The sequence below is a fragment of the Chlorocebus sabaeus genome, chromosome 25 (genome assembly GCF_047675955.1).
Source record: "Chlorocebus sabaeus isolate Y175 chromosome 25, mChlSab1.0.hap1, whole genome shotgun sequence".
Taxonomy (NCBI): Eukaryota; Metazoa; Chordata; class Mammalia; order Primates; family Cercopithecidae; genus Chlorocebus; species Chlorocebus sabaeus.
The window spans coordinates 49,772,036-49,785,079 of NC_132928.1; the positions used below are offsets into that span (position 1 = coordinate 49,772,036).

At 34.7% G+C, this 13,044-nt stretch overlaps 1 protein-coding gene across 6 annotated transcripts in view; it reads right to left on the reverse strand.

The window, feature by feature from the left end:
• Positions 1–13,044, reverse strand: part of CEP350 (centrosomal protein 350) — a 157,875-nt gene that overhangs the window by 82,175 nt on the left and 62,656 nt on the right. For all 6 annotated transcript variants that reach the window (XM_073011726.1, XM_073011725.1, XM_073011724.1 and 3 more), the window contains 4 exons: positions 11,015–12,075; positions 9,176–9,326; positions 7,434–7,597; positions 868–1,042 (listed from right to left, as the gene is read on the reverse strand). In XM_073011726.1, the coding sequence (XP_072867827.1) occupies positions 868–1,042; positions 7,434–7,597; positions 9,176–9,326; positions 11,015–12,075 (1,551 nt within the window). The remainder of the gene's footprint in view (positions 1–867; positions 1,043–7,433; positions 7,598–9,175; positions 9,327–11,014; positions 12,076–13,044) is intronic.

Below are 13,044 nucleotides of genomic sequence, written 5' to 3' on the forward strand. Positions count from 1 at the left end.
AATGATGCAATATGATGTGTAACATGAAAGCACTAAAAAGTGGTAATCTTTATGTGTCACAGTACTAGAAAAAGCCCAAAGTTACTTTAAAAGGAAAAAATAAATCTGTGTCTTCTCAGAGCCTCTACTTCCAAGATAAAACCAGTGCACAAATGAAAAGTCATATGGACAAATAAGTAGGAACTGTATAGCTAGCAACAACTGAAGGTTATTTATAAGCAACAGACTAAGTGCATCATATACGATATTAGAAAGAATAAAAAAACAGTATGCAAGCTCCATAATCAGTAAGAGTGAGATTTTAAAATCTGCCTGAGTGGTCTAGTAAGTTGAGCAGAAAAGTTCAGAGGAAGAAATAAACAATAAGACAATAAGTATGCGAAGTAGCTGTGTTGGAAGAATGGATGAATAGATGAGAATTGAAATAGATAGACAAAAGAAATGAGATAGTTTGTGGTAGCCCAGTGAAAACACTTCAAGTAGAGTTAGGCACTTAGAATTGATCTATGACCTCACAAAGTACCCCAAGCAAGGTAGCTGCTTAGTCAAAAGATTGAGCCAAGAAAACAACTGTAACAACAGCATTCAGCATAGAAAACGGGGTTGTACTAGAGGGAGAGAATTCCTGAGAAAGAGGTTGTAACAGTTTAGATGATACATGACCATATTCTAATATACAGACCAAGATTAGAGCTGTGAACAAAGCTCTGAAGTCTATTTGTAATATATACAATTTTGTAGTAGCTCAGACATGCACAGTTAAGGAGATTGCTGAGCTAAAATTCATTATATGGATTTTCTGAATATCAATTATATTATAACTTTAATTATATATGAATTCCAGTATAAAGCACACATTAACTTTACCTCACAGAATGTCCAGAAAGATCTTCCAAAGTGCTATCTGTATCAAGAGTATGCTCAAAATCTTTAACAGAAAGTTTGCTGCTGGTCCCAGATTTCTTTCCTTGATGGGAGCCATGTTCTGCTTTTTCCTCATCAAGAAATGAGTTCTGAACATTTCCAGTGAATGAATCCAACCCTGTAAAGCAAATTTCTTATAAAGCTGATTCCCAATATTAGAAGTTATTGAGATAGATAATTGACATATAGATTTCAATAAAATAATAAAAAGTAGAAATCAGAATATTTAAAATTTGACCTATATTATATTCAAAATCTGTTTTCCATATCTAAAATAAAGCAGTTCATCCTTCTGTCTCCATCTAAGGAAAGTGAAGTTTCTTCCATTAATTCCACTTGCTATTAATAATTCATTCTTAGCTCAACTAGTAATAAAAGATAAGCATATTAAATAATAATAAAGTACTAATCTATCCCTATGAAAAAGTAAGCAAAAAGAATTTTTTAAAGGATAAAATCCAGAGCTGGGAGAAAAATCATACCAACTGCTAACTGAACTACATAATTCTTTTGAAAAAGTCTATGGTAAGAACTATGTAGCCTGATTTATAAAAATATTCATATTCTCTGAGTGAATAATTTTACTCATAGGAATATATCTTAAGGAGATGACTGAAACAAAAATTATGCATGTTATTCAAGGTGTAACTCTGTAACTCAAAGAAATTTAATCTACATTTCTAACAAGAGAATACCTGTCTAAATCACACAGATAATAGTAATCTGCACATTTATATAGAACATTGTAATTCAAATGTACTTCATATATAGTACCTTATTGCTCTTAAACATGTTATGAAATAAGTACTATATCCCCAATTTACTGATGAGGCAACTAGAGATCTATGGGGTTTAATAACTTGCTTAACAAGGTATTCTGCTCTGGTCAACAGCAGAAATAGGACACACACTCAGGCCTCCTGACTCTAGTACACTATTCATCCTGATTGTATGTTTAAACAGCAGCATGGGAAAATATTTATTATTACCTTTTAAAAAAAGCAGATTACAAAACTGCCTATAAATTTTAATAGTGGCCCCCCCAAAATTTAAATATAAAATACATATTTTATATATTATATATACTATATGTTTATATATACACATATTTATGTATATATACATATAAATATATAATGTGTATATATACATTAAGTTTTTTGTAAAAATTTATTGTAAAATTACTATACATACTTTATATATATACAAAAAATTTTAAGTTAAATTTTAAAGATATATATGGTTAAAGAGCAAAAGAAAATACAAAAGTGAAAAAAAATTACCCTTTATACTCGTATTCATAGCAGTATTATTCAAAATAGTCAGAAGATGAAAGCAACCCAAGTGTCCATCAACTGATAAATGGACAAACAAAATACGGCTTATACATACAAAGGAATATTATTCGGCCTTAAAAGGAAGGGCATTCTATGCTACAACATAGATGAACCTTGAAGACATTATGCTAAGTGAAATAAGCCAGTCAAAAAAGGACAAATATGATTCCACTTACATGACATAGCTAGAATAGGCAAACTTAGAGAGAGAAAGCAGAACAGTTGTTACTAGGCGTTGGGAGAAGAGAATAAGAGTTATTTTTGAATGGGTATAGATTTTAGTTTGGGATGATGAAAGTGTTCTGGAGATAGATAGTGATCACGATGGCAAAACAATGTGAATGTACTTAATGCTAATGAACTGTACACTTGAAAATGGTTAAATTCCCTAGTGAAATTCATAGAGACAGAAAGTTAGAATGGTGATTGCCAGAACTGAAGGGAGGGAGGAATGGAGAGTTATTGTTGAATGGATACAGAGCTTCAGTATGGGAAACAGAAAGTTCTGAAGCTGAGTGGGGGGGATGGTTGTATAACAGTATAAATGTGCTTAATGCCACTGAACTGTACACCTAAAACAGAATATTATTAATCAAATGGAAAGGACTCTATTATAAAGTCTATTTAGGATCCCGAGGCTAGAAGCAAGCTGTTAATACTGATTATCGCTAATTTTTCTACAATAAAGCTGCACTGCTTTCATAATAAGAATGCTTTATTCACTTAATATTGTTTGTTGACAATACATACACAATTTAAAATTTCTTCTTGACTTTAAACAACTAGAAATTATAGACAAGATAATGTTCTGTGCAAGAAAGGCCTACACTCCAATCAAGGGACCCATATGAAAAGAAAATGCCCTGACATTAAAAGATTGCCAAGTAAAGCCATATTCCATATCTTAAAGCAAAATTTTTTCTTCTTAGGATTACCACTTTAATTTACCAACTACTTTCAACTACACTGGGTAAATTTTTGTACAGAGCATGCAGACACTCTTTTTCACCACCAGATGGAGCATATACAATTAAAATCACACTGATTTTAGAACTTGGGGATGAAGGAGAAACTAAGTTTAAGAAGATGCTGTGGAAAGTGAAATTTATCAGGATTTTTCTGGTACTGCAGGTGAGGATTAGGGAAACTGAAAGCCACAAAACACTACCTATACTTCATCTAATCTGTTTTAGATGATAATGTTTTAAAACTACATTAAATCATATTATTAATACACATATACTCAATATATCATGATTTTTTCTTTTTTTTGAGACAGGTCTTGCTCTGTTGCCCAGGCTGGAGTGCAGTAGCATGATCATGGCTCACTGCAGCCTCAATTTCAGGGACTCAACTGATCCTACCACCTGAGCCTCTCCAATAGCTGGGGCTACAGGTGTATGCCACTATGCCTGGATAATTTTTCTATTTTTTCTAAAGACAGGGCTTCATCATGTTGCCCAGGCTGGTCTTGAACTACAAGAGTTTGAACTCCTGCATCAAATGATCCACCCCTCTCAGCCTCACAAAATGCTGGGATTATAGGAGTGAGCTATCACGCCCAGCCTATATCATGATATTTTAAAATTGTGCAGTATACCATAGCAGAAGATAGACTGGATTTGGGAGTCAGAAGTCAGAATCTGGGCTTTGCCAATAACAAGTTAGTGACCTTAGGTGAGACACTAACTTAGCCAACACTAACAATTGCAAAATAAAAGAATTGAGCAAGATCAGCATTTCCCAAACTGTGTTCAGCTGAATTCTAATGCCATAAAACGATGATTGATGATTCTGTGGTCAAAATACACTTGGAAAATGCTTCATACTACAGCCTCATCCTTATCCTAAAATAAGAAATACACTAGCATATTTACAGTGTTTTTGGGTCTTACAGGAAAGAATCTTGTTTCACTCTAAAAGAATTTCCCAAATTTATGGAACGATGGAGCTCTTTTATTCTCAGAACACAAAACAGTCTATACCACTAAACTTGTATTTCACAAGAAAATACAGAGTTTGGGAAGTGCTGGTAAAATGATGTCTAAACGTCCTACAAAGGCTTTCAGAACACTTCCAAACTGCTTGTATTAGGTTAACGATTTAAAAATAATTTCTCCTAGCACTCTCATTGGAAGTATAAACTGGCACTAACTTTCTGAAAGGCTATTTGGCAAAATGTACCACATTTTAAACATGGCATATTATTTGCCCCATTATCTCACCTCTAGGATTTTCCCCTATAGGAAAAAAACTGACTAATGCATAAAGATGTATTTACAAGGATATTCAATGCAGTAGTATTTATAATAGAAGAAAAAAGAAAATAACCTAAATATCCAGCAATGGGAAAACAGTTAAATTAATTATAATATATTCAAATAACAAGCCAGGTGCAGTGGCTCACGCCTATAATCCCAGCAGTCTGGGAAGCTAAAACAGATGGATTGCTTAAGCCCAGGAGTTTGAGACCAGCCCTGATAATATGGCAGAAGCCGTCGCTACAAAAAAAAAGGAAAAATTAGCCACGTGGGGTGGTATGTGCCTGTAATCCCAGCTACTTGGGAGGCTGAGGTGGAAGGATTGATGGAGCCCAGGGATGTTGAGGCTACGGCGAGCCATAAGCTGTGATCACACCACTGTACTCCAGCCTGGGTGACAGAGTGAGACCCTATCTCAAAAAACAAAACAAAAAAGCAAAAACAGAATAGTATTCTGTTACTTAATGGGTCCAGAGTTTGTTTAGTGGGTAATCCTTACAAATAGTAATCCATATTTACTGACAAAAAAAGATACCCACACCCTATAGACAGAATAAAATTGCATGTAAAATGTGATCCCATACACATAAAATTTCCTATTTGTGTGTGCCTACAAATTGTCTGGAAGGACACTTACTAAAAATGTTAACATTTCACACCCATTAGGATGTCCTATTAACAAAAAAGCAGAAAATATGAAGTGTTGGCATAAATGTAGACAAAATAGAACCCTGTGTATTGCTGGTGGGAATGTAAAATGGTACAGCTGCTATAGAAAACATTATGGCAGTTCCTCAAAAAATTAAACATGGCATTACCATTTGATCTAGCAGTTCTGTATCTGGGTTAAAGCAGGGATTCAAATAGGGTATTGGTACACCAGTGTTCACAGCAACATCATTCACAATAGCTAAAAGGTGGAAAATACCAAAATGTCCATCAACAGATTAATGGACAAACAAAATATGGCCTATACACAGCATGGAATATTATTCAGCAATAAAAATAAATTCTGATACATGCTGTACATAGATGAACGGTGAGTCAGATATTATGCTAAGTGAAATAAGCCAGATAAAAAAGACAAATACTGTATTATTCCACTTATATGAAGTACCTAGAGTAGTCAAATTCATAGGGACAGAAAACACAAGAGTGGTTACCAGCGGCTGAGGAACAGAGGAATGGAGTTATTATTTTCTGGATACAGAGTTCAGCAGGGGAATACGAAAAATTTCTGGAGAGACAGTGATGATGCTTGCAACAATAATGTGCATGTACTTAATGTCACTGAACTGTGTATTTGAAAATGGTTAAAATGATAAATTTCATGTTATGTATATTTTACCACAATTAAAATAGGCAGAGGGCAGTGGCTCATGCCTATAATCACAACACTTTGGGAGGCTGAGGCAGAAGGATCGCTTGAGCCCAGGAGTTTGAGACCAGCCTGGGCAACAAAGTGAGGCCCTCGTCTCTGCAAAATAAATAAGATAAAATGAAATAAATAAATAAAATACTTTTTTTTTTGAGACAGAGTCTCGCTCAGGCTGGAGTGCAATGGTGCAATCTCAGCTCACTGCAACCTCTGCCTCCTGGGTTCAAGCGATCCTCCCGCCTCAGCCTCCCGAGTAGCTGGGATTATAGACACCCACCATCATGCCTGGCTAATTTTTGTACCTTTAGAGACAGGGTTTCACCATATTGGCCAGGCTGGTTTAAATGTTAACATCCGTTATCTCTAAGAGGAAGAACTAGAGGTGATTTACTTTTAAAATATAGGTTTCTATATTTATTGATGTCTTCCTCCTATTCCTGTTCCTTCCACCCCCTGAAGCCTTTTAGCTGAACAAGCAGGATTTATTTTATGTATTTATTTTTTATTTTATGTTCTGGGATACTTGTGCAGAACATGCAGGTTTGTTACAGAGGTATACATGTGCCATGGTGGTTTGCTACACCTATCAACCCATCATCTAGGTTTTAAGCCCCACATGCACTAGGTATTTGTCCTAATGCTCTCCCTTCCCTTGCCCCCCGACCCCGACAGGTTCCAGTGTGTGATGATCCCTTCCCCGTGTCTGTGTGTTTGCATTGTTCAACTCCCACTTATGAATGAGAACACACAGTGTTTGGTTTTCTGTTCCTGTGTTAGTCTGCTGAGAATGACAGCTTCCAGCAAAAACATCTTTGGAAGCAAGAAGCAAAATCATTCCCATAGCTAGACACCATCCTGTGAGTTTACAAAGCCTTTGCCTAATCACTTTATACAGTGATTATCCGTCTCCGTAGGCCTATGGAGCAAATTTAAGCCAAGAGTAGAAATTAGGACATTGAAGGGTATCTCAATCACTCAAAAATATTTACTGAACGCCAATGAATCAGCTACAGTGCTGGGTACCAGAATGTACACATTATCTCCCTTAACTTCATATGAGCTTGAAAATTACCATATAAAGTATCTATTATCTCTACCTTATAGATAAGGAAATCTGGGTATTATATTTAATGATACTCAGAGATGTATATACTATTAAGTTTTTTTAAAAACCCAACTGCAAAGCAATTATTTACATTTGTTTTTAAAATAAAGTCGTGTGTGTATAATTTTATGTATACATCAAAAATGTTAATAGTAGTTAATCTCTGAACAGAAGGCTCAAAGGAAATTTGTCTTTCCTTGAAGAGTGTTTATCTCTAATTTTTAATTCTTTATCACTGCAAATGTACTCCTTTTGTATTACGGAAAAGATTCATAATGTTATATATCAAAAGGTATTACTATAATGATAAATATGAAAGTTAATTACTGTAAGAAATTCTAACTTCTTATGGGATAAAATCACAACTTTAGATTACTACAACAAAATCATTGGTAAGAAAAAAAGTTACCATGTGGAATTCCACTTACATTCTGTCTTTTCCTTTTTTCCTTTCTTTCCTTTAGAAGAAGTAGATGAACGAGACGATGCAGCAGACTGGGCTCCTGATGAATGCTGGGAGGTAACATCCACAGAGGAAGGATCATAGGCAGACTTTCTGTTAGAATGGTCCTCCTGAGGGCCTAAAGTGCTACTGCCAAAGAATAAATAATAGTAGTTCTAGAAAGAAAAGTCTTACAACACAGCTAAATTAAAGATATTTTAAAAATCTATTTAATCACTAGGAGAATATAACTACAATCAAAGATGGCTTCCACTTTATTATTGATTTTTTTAACCACCATCAACCTGGATTGTTCCCTATGGTTCAACTTGTTACTAAGAAAAATCTCAGGTAAGTGAAACCAATAAAAACTAATATTCAGAGAAAAGTATATAATGTTGAATACTGGAATGGCCTCAATTTCTATTCAAATTTATAATTTATATATTATAACTATTTCTCCTCTTATAATCTTATGGAGAACAATAACTTAACATGTTCTTCCTCTACCTGGAAATAAAATGCATCAAATCATATTGATTGGTGATATTAAATGTTACCATAATTAAATCATTGAAAGTTTTTATTTAAAAATTTGATATTTTCTTTAGAGCTCAAAACTTAAAACTATGCTTTTTCTCATATAATTTTCATACCTATTCCTACTAATCTAATTACATTTAACTAATTTTTATAAGATTACCTAATAATTTTACATGGATTACAATTTGTAATATTTGAAAAAGATGATATTAAGTATAAATAATTACAGATAAATGTATACGGTAGCAAAATACAGGGAGAAAATTCTCTCCAACAAAGTCTGATTCACTTACTATGTGACTATGTACAAGTAATTTAACCTCTGCTTCAGTTTGCTCTCTAAAACAGAAATGGTAACAACAATACTTTCCACATCAGGCTATTATAAAAATGAGTTAATATAGGTAAAGTCTCAGTCTTTTCAGTGTCTTGCACACTAAGTGCTCAATAATTATCAGATGTTATAATCATTATAATTATTGTTTTTCAAAGCTTTGCAAATTTTTCAATGTTTTCTTGATTATAAAGAAAATTACTTATTATTTGGAACCATGGAGTCACGTATCTATCTGATCTTCCTCAATTCTATCACAGAAAACCATTTCTCAAGCTTTTTATGTTAGTATACCATGGACTAATTTCCCAATACTCCAATACTCTACTGGGAATTCATGGACTGACTTTATAACCTATACTCTGCTTACTATGTGCCAGGTCCTGTTCTAAGTATGTGATTTACTTTTTTCTTTCTTTTTTTGAGATAGGGTCTAGTTTTGTCACCCAGGCTGGAGTGCAGTGGTGCAATCTCGGCTCACTGCAACTTCCAACTCCCAGGGGTTCAATCAATTTTCGTGCCTCAGCCTCACTATATTTCATTTAATACTCATAACAACTCTATGAGGCAGGCAGGTACTATTAATGTCCCCATTTCACAGAGAAGGAAGCAGAAGCATAGGATGGCTAAGAAATGTGCATAAATACAAACAACTAATAATCAGGAGAGCCTGGATTTAAAACAAAGGCAGTCTGGATCCAGAGCCCCATGCCCTGGGATTTCCACTACGATGTGCAGCCTCTATATGTATCTTTAAACAAGCAAAACTTTGCTAATATTCAGACCAGAGTTCTCATTTGTACATTTTCTCACTCTTCAGAGTTTATTCCATATTGCCAATATTTTCTTACTGAGGTTCAAGAGTTGACTTTTTTTCTGTCAAAGTACCACTCCCTGGAGAGGAGACAAAATCATCTTCATATGAAACACTGCTTAGAGGAGTTGTGGTGGCATTCAAAGGCCGTAATGTTGATGTTCCTCTGTCCAACTTGTCTTCAAACCCTGACAAAAGTAATAATTGAAACATGGTTAAAAATGAAAATCAAGAAACTGTAAGAAAAGCATCCCATTCATGGAGATTAGCAATATGGGGCTTAGGGACATTTTAGTTTCCTTTAATAGTGCTTCTTTTCTATTTACCTTTATATCCAACGATACTTTTTTAAAGCTTTTTATTAGGAAAATTTAAAACATACATAAAAACAGGGAGATTAGTATAATGAAACCGAAGTATTCATCATCTAGCTTCAACAATGACCAATACATCAGCAATCTAGTTTCAAATAAACCTCCTACTACCTTTATCTACCACCCCCCAGACTATTTTAAAGCAAATTGCAGATAACATTTCATTCTCATTTCATCTCTAAATATTTTAGTTTAACTATAAAATCTTAATGAACATTTAATAGAATTTAAGAAACAATTTTCTTATAAAAAAAGATGTTGATTTAAGCACTTTACTTTCATCAAAAGAAATCAAAATAACTTTCAAATCAAAACAAATTTAAAATTACCACTAATAGAAATGTGGCAAAACAAAAGAAAGCAATAGCATATGAAGGTCTATACAAGACCATTAAGAAATACCTAAATATGAATTCTAGGAAAAAGCAATGTGATACCCAGTTGAGCATAAGAGGAACAGATGAAATACATTCACTATATAGAGGGGAAATCTCCGATCCGGAAATTCTAAGATAATGTTACTATAAAATGGGCAGATTCCAAATATAGCAGGAAGGATAGAGAAAGGGACTTGAGGGAATTGAGTCCATCATAGAAAAGGAAAGCCGTGTTACAGGATTTCAGGGATAAGAAGGGAATGTTAGAAGTCATTGTTTCAGGAATCAAATATATAGCTACGTTACTGTTCAAAGTCTGATTGCTATTCAAACTAGTTTTAACAAACATTAACACAGTTGTTTTCATATTAGAAATAAATGTTACTACAGTTATCCCTCTCAATTCTTGATTGCTATATTCCCAAGAATTCACAAATCACCACTGTGGTAAGAAACATACTTAGTTTTTTTTTTTTTTTTTTTTTTTGAGATGGAGTCTCGCTCTGTTGCCCAGGCTGGAGTGCAGTGGCATGATCTCAGCTCACTGCAATGTCTGCCTCCCAGGTTCAAGCGGTTCTCATGCCTCAGCCTCCCGAGTAGCTGGGGTTACAGGTGCATACCACCACATCCAGCTAAATTTTTTTTGTATTGTTAGTAGAGGCGGGGTTTCACCATGTTGGCCAGGCTGGTCTTGAACTCCTAACCTCAAGTGATCCGCCTGTCTTGGACTCTGAAAGTCCTGGGATTACAGGTGTGAGCCACCGTGCCCAGCTTATACTTAGTTTCTATAGAAGTACATAACTATGGTCACAGAAAATGTAGTATATATGTGATATATATCCAATCCTGAACATCATCTATGAATTTCTCTGAACTAGATAAAAATTTCTACAACTACCAGTCAACTATTATTTTATGACAATAACAATTTTTAAATGAAATCTTAAAGATTCAATTACTAATACTCTATTTGAGGCTTGCAGGAAATTTAGAAGATGACTAATATGGACAATAATGTCTCCATTATCCACTCAATGAAAAATGTGTACTAAAGTATATATCTTGTACAGAAATTATAATTCATCTTAATATACAAACAGTACAAGTTATACTTATTTTTCTCACCTTTTCCATATAACTGATAGGATTTTGTAAAAATATTAATGACGCTATGTGGGCTTCCCTTTGCCAATTCTTCCCATGGCCCTTTGCTTTGTGTCCCACCTACGTGCCCAAAAAGTGGCAAGAATTTTTCAGCTTCTTTCTGAAACTCTTTGATGGGTTCATGACTATTTCTTTCTCCAGCACAAAATTCCTTTTCTTTTAAAATTTCTGCTACTTTCAAAAGGGGCTGTCCATGCTGGTCTCCCTCTTCTTCGGAGAGACTCCCCTCACTAAGAAGAGGCCCTTCACTGACTGAATCTATGCTGGAACCAAGAGATATTTTGGCTTTGTCTTGAGAACAGGCTTGCATATCAGAGCTAGAAGAGTCAGTCTGCCTTTTACATAACTGTGCCAGTAGCCCTTCTGGTCTGGGACCAGGGGATCTCACTCTAAAGCTTGATATGGCACTCTGAGGTCTTATCATCTCAGGAAGCTTTTTAAATTCACTGAGATTGCCTACACCAGGAAGATCATCATCAAAAGTTGCATGAGACACACAGGTTCCCAGCATCTTCTGAATTCTGGCAGAGAAAACATCTTCAGTATCATCTTTCACAGGTGGAGTTACAGCCTTGGTCCAAGGTCCATCTTCTTGAGGTGCCTGCTGCACATCATACTCAGTGTTCCATGCTGACCCATAGTTAATGTTGGCCCCAGCTAATTTCTTGGCTTCACTTTCAATTCTGCTGGACAAAGAAGCAGCTGTTGCTTTCAAGGCTTCAATACGATCCAGTTTACTCTTATATTGACTGGCACTAGGTTTTAACAAGGCATCTGTATAAGTAGCTGGTGAGGTCACATATGGTTGAGGTGTAAAAGTTAATGGCCTTGAAGCCATATTATGATTCTTTCTGGTTGGTAAAATAGACTCAAAATCCTTATGCAAAATTCCTACATGCTCTAGACTCAAGAGATGGGAGAGTAAACTTCCAGCTGTTGCAGCAAAAGGCTGTGGTTGAGAATGGTGAACTTGTGGGCTCAATCTGTCAGGCTGCATCCATGTAGATTCCATCAAGTCTTTCCTGGAAATGAAAGTCACAATATGTTAGCTAACTAAACCATCATTTAAAAAAAGTTTTGTTTTTGTCTGATTATAAGAGTAGTGAATATGCACTGCAACAAAATAAGGACAGATAAAAAACAGAAAAAAGATAAAGATCATTCAGCAAAACAATAAAAAAGAGGCACTGTTAATATTTCATTTAGAATTATATCCTTCCAAACATTTTTCTATATGTACATTATGTTTTGGTGGTATTGTTTGTACAAAAATGGGATTTTACCATATATACTGTTTTGCAAACTGCTTTTTTCAACTAAGATGCCATATTTTTAAAAAAAGTATTTAAAAGAAGGCAATAAGATCGTTAAAATTCTATAAACAAAATTCCTTACAATACTGATTATAGTTTTTAAAATAACATTACATAAAAGAGAAATGCTTAAAATTGCTAAATATTAACGCAGACATGATATAGATTATTCTAATCAACAAATATTTACTATATGCTGAACACTTACGTTTAACAATGTACATGCTAAACAGGGCGGTTATTATAACCTACTAATACTTGTGAAAAATTAATGAATGTGAAACAATTAAATGCAAAACTGTGAGTGCCAACTATAAATATGCAACTATAAATATAAATATACAGGGTAGGGTATCCATTAAGTATAGAAACAGAATAAAGATGTCCTAAACAACATTATGTGTATTTACCTCTATCTCTAGACCATAGACTTCCTCTATATTAAGGGATACTACAGAGAGATTACAGGATGACGTCAACTATTAAGAAGACCCTTAGAGGAACAGGCCAGGAACAGTGGCTGATGCCGTAACCCCAGCACTTTGGAAGGCTGAAGCAGGCAGATGACTTGAGGCCAAGAGTTTGAGATCAGCCTGGGCAAAATGGCAAAACCCCATCTCTATTACAAATACAAAAAAATTAGCTGGGCATAGTGGCATGTGCCTGTAGTCCCAGCTA